Source organism: Ictalurus punctatus, chromosome 25 (genome assembly GCF_001660625.3).
Source record: "Ictalurus punctatus breed USDA103 chromosome 25, Coco_2.0, whole genome shotgun sequence".
NCBI classification, from domain to species: Eukaryota; Metazoa; Chordata; class Actinopteri; order Siluriformes; family Ictaluridae; genus Ictalurus; species Ictalurus punctatus.
In genome coordinates this window covers 8,090,577-8,100,562 of record NC_030440.2, presented here as the reverse complement: position 1 = coordinate 8,100,562, position 9,986 = coordinate 8,090,577, and the positions used below count along the sequence as shown (strand labels likewise).

Sequence of the window (9,986 nt, the reverse complement as noted above, 5' to 3'; positions counted from 1 at the left end):
TCTTACTTATGTAGAATGGTGCAAAAATACACACACACACAACATCCAGTGAGCAGCGGTTCTGTGCAGAAATGCCTTGCTGATGTCAGGTCAGAGGAGAATGGCTGGACTGTTCTGAGCTGGCAGGAAGGCTACAGTAACAGTACAGTAAGGCCAGAAGGAGGAAGAAGTGCTCAGTTTAGAACTGGCTGTTAGTTTTTCCTTTGGGGGAGGGGAGTGCGCAGTGCGAGGAACCATTTGAGCAGTGTGCGTGCTCACGTACCTCATTGTTCTTGAGGCGGTCTCCACTTTCTCACTGGCACGCGTTCACCTTGGCTGTTCTGACTACATCTTCATTCTTTTCTATTTCTTTTTTGGAATTTGAGCCGTCACGTAGCCTTTTTAATATGAGCAGGTTGAAAAAACTACCACTTGACTTCAAGCAGTAATCAATAGTATGCCCTCAGACCATGCTTCCTGTGTGAAATATGGTGGAGTGAGTCATTTAACAGTTTGTTTTTGGAAAGTTTTGTTGGCTTATTCTTGCAATTCTGTGTTTTGCAACACTTTAAAATTGTGTTTCTTCCCTAAATAACCCTGTTTACTGTACATTAAGAAGCCATTAATATACAAAATCATTTGATTCATATACGCATTATAGTGTTTAAATCAATCAGTGGCCAGTGAACTCTCTTAGAGATTTGCTTAGTGTATATCACTAACTGGCCACTTTATTAGGAACATTTGCACACCTTCTCATTGATACAATTATCCAATCAGCCAGTCATATGGCAGCAACACGTAAAATCAAGCAGATACAAGGCAGGAGTGTCACCTAATATTCACATCAAACATCAGAATGTGATCTCAGTTACGCTGAGATTTTCATGCACAACAGTCTAGGAGTTTACATAGAATAGTGTTAGGGGAAATCTCCAGTGTTTGGTAGTTCTGTGGGCAGAAACACCTTTTTGATAAGACAGGTCAATCAAAGGAGAAAGACCTTGACTGTTTTGAGCTGAAAGGAAGGCTACAGTAACTCAAATATCCACACTTTACAACCATAGTGTGCAGAAAACCATCTCAGAATGAGATGACGTCAAACCTTGAGGCAGATGGACTACAATAGCAGAATAATCCATCAACCAAGAACAGGGATCTGAGGGCACAGAGTCACCTAAACTGGACAGCTGAAAATTGGAAGAAACTTCGCCTGGTCTTTTTTTAATCTTCAACTGTCCAGTTACAATGAGGTTAGCTCTCCCCACTTCACTGGGATAAAAGCTTCTGACCACACATGATTAGATCATATCAGGTGAAAGAACCAGAACACAAAATGTAGGTCTTTGTGTTGTCTGTTTGGGGTCTATGTGTACAATAGCAGGTGTACTAAAAATAGGCCACTTTCTTCATTTTCTTTTGCTTTTATTCTTATGCTTCTTGAGATTCATGACACATACATACAGTTGCAATCAAAATGATTCAACCCCCACTGCAAATCACGTTTATTGTAAAAATTGACAGACTTTCAGCTGTTTGCAATGAACAAATCAAACAAAAGCAATTGAAATAGTTCAACACAACAAATGCTTCAAGGTCTTTCCCCAATTTCAACCAAAAATGCAACTTATAATGACACCTCCAGTTTCAAAATTATTCAACCCCTTCAGGGCAAGCATCTTTAGTACTTTGTAGAGCACCTTTTTGCTGTTATGATACTTCAATGAATCCATCTTGCCTTCCCCCATGCTGCAGGTTTCCAGTGCCAGAGGATGCAAAGCAGCCCCAGAGCATCACCGAGCCACCACCATGCTTGACAGTGGATAGAGTGTTCTTTCTTCATTCTTCTTCCTCCAGACATACTGCTGATCCGTCATGCCGAAAAGTTCCAATTTTATTTAATTGCGCCACAGAACAGAATCCCAAAACTTCTGTGGCTTATTTATATGGTTTTGAGCTGACTGTTCTCGTGCTTTTGGGTCAGTAGTAATGTATGTCTTGGAGTTCTGGCATGGAAACCTTCTGCGTTTAGTAAGTACTGTACTGTACTCCCTGAAACCTCAGTGCTTCTTGCTGCAGGTCTTTTGCAGTCACTCAAGTGTTTTTTACAACGTGCCTTCTCAGAAATCTGGTTGCAGCCATTGATAGCTTCATTTATATGCCTTGTCCAGTTATTTAATACATTTTCTGCCCCTATCCAGTTCAGGTATTTTGTGTGTTCCAGCTCAAGCACACCTGGTGCAGCTAATGAAGCCCTTGATTAGTTGCATCAGGTGTGCTTGAGACAACACCTGTTTAGCATATTTATGCTGTTGTAAGGGTTTTCTATTGTGGGGGTTGAATAATTTTGAAACTGGAGGAATCATTATAACTTGCATTTCCAGTTGAATTTGGTGAAAGCACTTGAAGCATTCGTTGCTTTTGTTTGATTTGTTCATTGCAAACAGCTGAAAGTCTGTAAATTTTTACAATAAACCTGATTTTAAATGGGGGTTGAATAATTCTTTAATAATTTGAATAACTGTAAGACAGTGAAGGTGACTTTTTTTTTTTTTTTACCACTACTACACAGCCCTAGTTATGTGTTAACCAAATAATGTTTCTTTTTTTTTTTGCTCAGATTTTTAGAATAACTTTGATAGGTTAAGAATGGGAGGATACAAAAATGTCACATTTTTACCAAAGAATTTCCCTTTCATAAATGAAACCCCTCTTTCGTTTCTTTCATTCTTTCTTTCCTTTTTTTAGGGTGGTGGTGGTGGTGGTACTTTTCAGTATGTAAAACTATGCTCAACAGTTTAAATATGGTTATCCTGCACTAAATCCAAGGACACATAAGATGACGCATGTTCGATTTAAGAAGCATTTGATTCTTCTGGGTTTGAATTGTCTTTGCATTTTCTTTCCTTTCGTCCACTTCAGCAGACAGACTCATAGTCATGTGTTTAATGGCAGAACGCATGAGAGTCAACATGTGGCACCACGTTGCTTGCTGGGCCCGACAGCAGACACGCGCGCTTACATTTCAGTGACGTCAAGTAGGTGTGGCCAGGAGTAAAGACCGCGCCTTCGCTGTGCGACCAATCAGAGCGAGAACCGGCTTCGCTTAAACCCAGCTGGCTGCTGATATATAACCTCCTCTCGCTAGCTGATGCAACTGTCGGAAGAGATAAGTCAGTACGGAGAAGTCCAGTTAAAGGAGCAGCGTGAGGAAAGCATCTGACACTCTTTATCATTTAAAACTAGCTTATTGGTAAGCAAAATACTATTTGTAGAAATCTGCTGTTTTTAAATGAGTTATATAAGGTTTAACATGATTAGGAAATACTACATGTGAATGAATTGTTTGAAATGCCTGCAGATAGCTGTGGAATCTCATTAACATCATTTCTATTTGAATGCCTGTCTTATTTCAGCTTCAGCTTTACTGTTCATATTTTTTAGTAGCCATGGCTACGAACAACATTGGGTTCGCTTAGCAAACGCATCGCGTGCCACAGCGCAGTGGTTTCTAATGATGGGTAGTTCGGATCATTGTATCTCGTTCAGCAAAATGAACGAATCTATTTTTGAATCATTTCGAAAAAAGTCATGTGGCGGTGTGCTAAGGAGGGAGGGGTTGGTCTCTCTCCCTCTCTGTGTCTGTGCGCGCGCCTATTCAGGAAGAGAAGCAAGTGAAACTGTGGCCTTGCTGTAGGATAAAATAGTGTATGGCTAACTTTGAGTGCTTGGGATGAAGATGACGCCCTGTGAACCTAGCACCGACTTGAATCTATGTGCGGGTTTCTAATCGAGTTATTTATTTATTTCCTGAATCCCACTTGAATGCTCCAACACTACTAACACTGCATGTACATTAGAATCGTAACACCGTGTGTCGCTGCTCGCATTATTTGAGTCTTTAGTACTCTTTATAGAGATGTAACTCACGTCTCTGTTTAAGACTCAAGGTGCTGTCATTTTAATGTACATCTTTGCAATAATCGCACAGAATTCGTTTCCACTCGCATGTCTCCATTTAAACTGCAGCATCGCTAAGCAGCGTAGTTGCCTCACGTGACCAGAGTCGGACACTTGACGTCACTTGCGCTGCCTAATGACGTCTGTCTTGCGCGATGATTGGTCGCTCGCGAAGGTAGGGCAGTATAGATACTTGGCCACCCCACCTCTCAGCCTTCAACTGCCAAACAGACGCGATAAGCTTTCGGTATACGGCGTCGGTTTTCTCTGTGTCAGAGTCTATCAGCAGTTTCTATCTTTTATAAGACCTGTTGAAAAATGCAGCTCTGTTTGACCTGATACACGCTCGCAAAACTGGTCAACGGGTCAACCAGCACTGCCAGAGCTGGTCAAGCGGGTAGCCATTTTGTAATTGTGCCAGCTTGTAATACCTAGTAGAACGGAAGCCACTATTTAAAAACAATAGCTTGATATTTTTAGTCACGCTATTTGAAAGAAAATAACACAACAAAATAAATAAAGTAATTAGAAAATCTCAAGACTTTCTTTTCAAGTTATAAGGAAGCTAGAAAATAACCAGTTGATAAAGATGGACTACCCGATGTGATTTGGCAGCTAGACAGACCAGACTGAATAAAAATAAAATTGTTTAGCAAGACTACCTTTTCTTAAAGTAGTTTGGTGATAACTGCTTACCTTATTCTCTAGAATTGTGTATATAAAATTATAAATAAATGTTTCATAATTTGCTGTACTAATAATGTATAGCTAGTTGTATGTGGTCCTTTACTTAACATGGCTCCCAATAACTACTTTTTTTCTTTTTTTAAAAAACGTTTTTATTCATAGTTAACTGAAGATGCCAGTAGTCCGTGCTTTGACTAAGGTGGCAAAGAAAGCCCTTCTGACCCCTGGATGTGGCTGCCAGGTTTCAGCAGTGGCTGTGCGTCATGTCAGTTTCTCCCCCCGTCAAGTGACGAATGCATCAGATGCCAGCTTTCACTCTGTGTCCTTTTCTGAAACAGATCACCCAAAGGTCCTTATTACAGGTATGACTAACACTCAGTATATTTGCCATTGCCAAATTTCATGAATCATGCTCAACCGTTCTGTTGGTTATTGGATATCAGCTTGCACAACTAGTGGCCTTTACAACTTTCCTGATATTCCTGATTGATTGTTCTGCTTTTTCATTCCCTTGTAGGTGGCCTCGGGCAACTAGGTGTTGGGCTTGCCAAATTGTTAAGGTAAGGATGGATGTGCATGCTGGGTTTGTGAGTAACAAGTGTATAATTGTCCAGGTCAATATAAAATTGTTCTCAGTTTTGGGTTCTCTGGGAAAATTAACCTGAAGCTTGGCTTTGATTAACAGGAAAAGGTTTGGAAAAAACAATGTGATCCTTTCAGATATCAGGAAGCCTCCCACCCATGTGTTTCACAGTGGTAAGTGCTGTCTTTGGTTTCTTTCTCTCATGTAACTGTAGTCTGCTAGAGTCTCAAAGCTCCGAGAGCAGGTCTTTCACTGCCTTTCTATGGTTACCAGTATAAACAAAGCAGCCTTTGCAACAATTCCTGATAGTATGACTGTTGAAAATACAGTTTATTTTTAATGTATTCTAGGTCACATTTGTCTTATTCAAAACGTAGAAAGCAGTTTGCGTGGAACATTTTAATAGCAATTATACACCTGCACTACAGGTACTTATGTTTATAGCTGTTTATTTAAAAAAACTGCCTGTGGCTTACCAGTCTAACTCATGCCTTTGTACTTCTAAGAGTTGTGTGTTTTGCCAGAAAGGCAACTTGGATAGTTTGCTACACTGGCATCTGTATTATATAAGTCATCTGACTGCTCAGCATAAAACAAGAAGACATGAGTTCTGATTATGGAAGTGGCATATTTCTTGACCTCTTTACAGGCCCCTTTATCTACTCGGACATTTTGGACTATAAAAACTTGAGAGAGATTGTTGTCAACAACCGGATCACCTGGGTGGTGCATTACAGTGCTCTTCTCAGTGCTGTTGGGGAAGCTAATGTAGCCCTGGCCCGGGCTGTCAACATAACTGGTATGTCTGGGTTTTTCACTTATAATAATCACTTATCATTTCTATCATTCAGTATAATAAGAAGCTTAAAATTGTTATTTTACATAAATGTTCATTTTTTTATTTTTATTTATTAAATGTAAGTTTAAATTTTTCTTGCTAAACATGTGCAATTGTCTATGTTCTCAGGTCTTCACAACATCTTGGACATTGCTGCTGAGCATGGGCTTCGACTGTTTGTTCCTAGCACGATTGGTGCCTTTGGCCCAACTTCCCCACGTAACCCGACTCCTGATCTTTGTGTGCAGCGACCTCGTACCATATATGGTGTTTCCAAGGTCCATGCTGAGCTAATGGGCGAGGTAATGCATACATGCATGCATTCTATATTCACCTCGTCACGATAGCTCAGAATATCGGTCAGTCAACCTTAATTCCTTCTCAACCATTCTTTCTTTCATCCATAGTATTACCATCACCGGTATGGTCTTGACTTCCGCTGTCTGCGGTACCCTGGTATAATCTCTGCAGATTCCCAGCCAGGCGGAGGCACGACAGGTACAGTAGCCTCAGTCGCAACTAGAAGTGTAATGATCTGACGATATGCATCCATTTAAAAGGCAACAACTGAAATTAATCAATGCAACAATAATAAATCACATATTACGAAAAAAGACAAACAGATGATGTGTTAAAAAAAAAAAAGATTTTTAAACTAATGTGTAAATACTTTATTAGGCTAATGTACAATATGATTTGGCTGTGATTCCAATACTTTAAAATAAATAGTCCTCTACAAATGAACTGTAGTCCTACTCTGAACAAAGTTGATCACACATTGATTGGAACCACGAGATTGAATCGTATTGTATTGTATCATAGCAGATCCAGTGTTGTCAAATATCAACTTGTTGCTTCATCAGTTAAATTTGAAATCATATCAAATGAAGATCTGATGTTTACACCCGTACTCACATTTGTGCTATATGTGTACTTTAGGCTAATGCTTATGGCTTGTGATGTATGTCTCACACAATGCTACTCCCTGCAAGTATTTTTAGCTGTGCTGATAAAATATCAGCCCAAGCATTTAGCCTATACCTTACATGTGCATCCTCAAATTTGCTGCTATGATTATCAAGGATGGGAATGCCATTGTACAAATGGCTAAGAATGTATTATGATGGAAAATGGTGCATCATTCTAAGTCTTGGTCTGTCTTTGATCTTCAGATTACGCTGTGCAGATATTCCATGATGCTGTCAAGACCGGCAAGTTTGAGTGCAACTTGAAGCCAGACACGCGGCTTCCTATGATGTACATTGACGACTGTTTGCGGGCTACGCTCGAGGTCATGGAAGCCCCAGCTGAGACGCTGTCCATGCGCACTTACAACATCAACGCCATGAGCTTCACTCCTGATGAACTGGCGCAGGAGGTCCAGAAACAGCTGCCTGACCTGCAAATCACGTACAAAATCGATCCTGTAAGACAGGCAATAGGTACGAGTCAAGCTGGCCAACATACCTGTAATTTATACAGTGTTTCATTCAAGTGTGAAACCTGAATTGAGTTTGTTTGTTTGTTTGTTTGTTTGTTTATTTATTTATTTATTTATTTATTTATTTATTTTATTTTATTTTTTTACCATTATGTTTGTCATATGAGAGATCTAGATCTATTAATCTTCTTGATGTGTGATTTATTTATTTATTTTTTTCCCTGTATAGCTGACAGTTGGCCCATGAACTTCGATGACTCTAACGCACGCAATGACTGGAGGTGGAAACATGACTACGACCTGCCGGAGTTGGTTCAGACAATGCTCAACTTCATTGGTTCAGAGTCCCAGGTTGCCCAAGTCAGCTGAATCAAGTCCAAGAAATAGGAGCTTGTACATACATATTATATACATATAAAGACTGATAGACTCGGAGAACAGAGATCCCTGGTCTGTAAATAATTATTTGCTCTCTGTCTCTTCTGTGCCTGGATTATTTGGAAGAAACTGGATAAGAGATTTTTCACTCAAATTAACGGTGAATGTCAATTCTTGTATGCCAAGAACAGTTACCAAGTGCCCACCCCCACCCCCTAAAAATCTTTTATAAATGGTAAAGGAAATGAAAACGAATAATGTTCAGTGGCAGGGTTAAGGACTGGTTTCGAGTGGAAATTTCCATGCGGTAATAGAGCAAAATGTTGTCTTGCTGCATTGCTTAAATGATCGGTCTGAACACAACCGTGTGTTAGCATGCTTTTAACTGAGAAATGCCTACTGTGAGTTAAACACGAACGCATGAAACTTTCACTTATGGCCAACCTGAACAAATAACATCCTGCAAACTAATTGTTAACCCTGCATTAAAAAAATAACAAATGGATAGATTAAAAAAAAAAAATTGTCAGATGCGGTACATTTTAATACCAGAATCAGCTAACATAGCTAGGCAAAATCTAGCTAAGTGTGTTTTATTAATTCAGATAACATTATTGGAATAATTGAAGCATCATCTTATTCCTAACTGTTCTAACTCGTAATGGACTTGTGGACTATATCAGTAATATCAACTTAACATGTTAATCTGCTTTGTGAAATGAAAAACAAGTGTTAAAAACAAGTTAGTGATGATGACTGCTACGAAATGTTAGCTTAACTATATGATTTACCACTGAAATACATGAATCACTTAAACAAATTACAAATAAGGTAATTACTGTATATTGTTTAATTATTTTTCCGTAAGTTTCCCCATCACAATAAAATCGCTATGTCCAGCCTGTTCGACATGCATGTACAAGTTATGGCTACAAGCCTAAGCATTTACATTAACAGAATTTGGAAGACTGTGTTGTCCAGAGTGACGTACGTAAGTAAAAGGACGTTACATTCATCTCTTTTTATACAACTGAGCAGTCTTTATCAAGGGCCCAGCAGGGGCAATTTGGCAGTGCTTGAGTTTGAACTCATGACCTTACCATCAATTGTCCAATGCCCTAACCACTGAGCTACCATAAGAATTGTATATATGTGTGTGTGTGTGTGTGTGTGTGTGTGTGAATGTAAAATGGAAGCAGGGGCCAGCAGGAGTAATACTAGCATTTTCTTTTCTTTTTTTTTCTCCACCTCTTCTGTAGTATTTATCTATTTATTTAGTGTTTGCTGACAAGCAATGAGCTTATTTGTCTTCGATCTCTTGCACCAATAGCTACTTAATGTAATGCATTTGTATCTCTTTCTTTCTTTCTTTTTTTTTTTAACTACATGGACATTGTTTTCCATATAAGTGCTTATCTTTTGTTTTCCATATGAGCTCGCCATATTAATCATACCTTTTTGTACTTAAAAATGTTAGGGTAACCTCTTTACTTGGCAACACAATTTTGTGATCATAAAATGTGTGATCAAAGCCTTTTCCCCCGATTATGCTTGAATGAGTTGGTTATGTCTTGACTCCGCAAATAGGCAACTTTCAGCAACTGCTGTGAATTCCCTGATGAGTGACAGTCTCCTGAGGTGCTTCTAGATTATTATTATTTTTATTTTTTTTTAAAAAGAGGTGTTTCAAGAAGCACAATAAAGCTTCTGTATGCAATCTCAATACTTCTGGGAAATTTGTGCTAGAGCTTTTGTGTTAAGATTCACAAACCACACTTTGATTGCAACAACAGCAATAATAAAGACATTTTACGACTCCATGTCTTTTTTTAATTAAAAAGGGAAAACACACACCGCAAAAAACAGGTGGTCAAATTTATTTTCTAATTTAGTTTAATAGTATGTGTTATTTTAATACTAACAAACTTAAAATCTCACATCGAGCCTGAATTCATTCAATTTAACTTTCAGAATGGCACATAAAGATGTTGACGACCCATTGTTGGACATGTTTTGCATAAATTGTCATTTTTTTTTGTAAAGAGCTAACGTTATGTAAGGATTAGACAGCCGATAACAGCACATGCTTTTTTCATATCAAGCAGGATATGAAATTGTTT

At 38.8% G+C, this 9,986-nt stretch overlaps 1 protein-coding gene across 2 annotated transcripts; it reads left to right on the top strand.

Moving 5' to 3' along the window:
* Positions 1-3,081: 3,081 nt before the first annotated feature.
* tdh (L-threonine dehydrogenase) lies at positions 3,082-9,686 on the top strand. 2 transcript variants are annotated; one of them, XM_017455342.3, is made up of 9 exons: positions 3,082-3,232; positions 4,789-4,988; positions 5,144-5,186; positions 5,312-5,382; positions 5,859-6,008; positions 6,177-6,349; positions 6,455-6,545; positions 7,220-7,489; positions 7,718-9,686. In XM_017455342.3, exons 2-9 carry the CDS (start codon positions 4,799-4,801, stop codon positions 7,855-7,857), a joined length of 1,128 nt encoding a protein of 375 aa, XP_017310831.1. In that variant the 5' UTR covers positions 3,082-3,232; positions 4,789-4,798; the 3' UTR covers positions 7,858-9,686.
* The last annotated feature ends 300 nt before the right edge of the window (positions 9,687-9,986 follow it).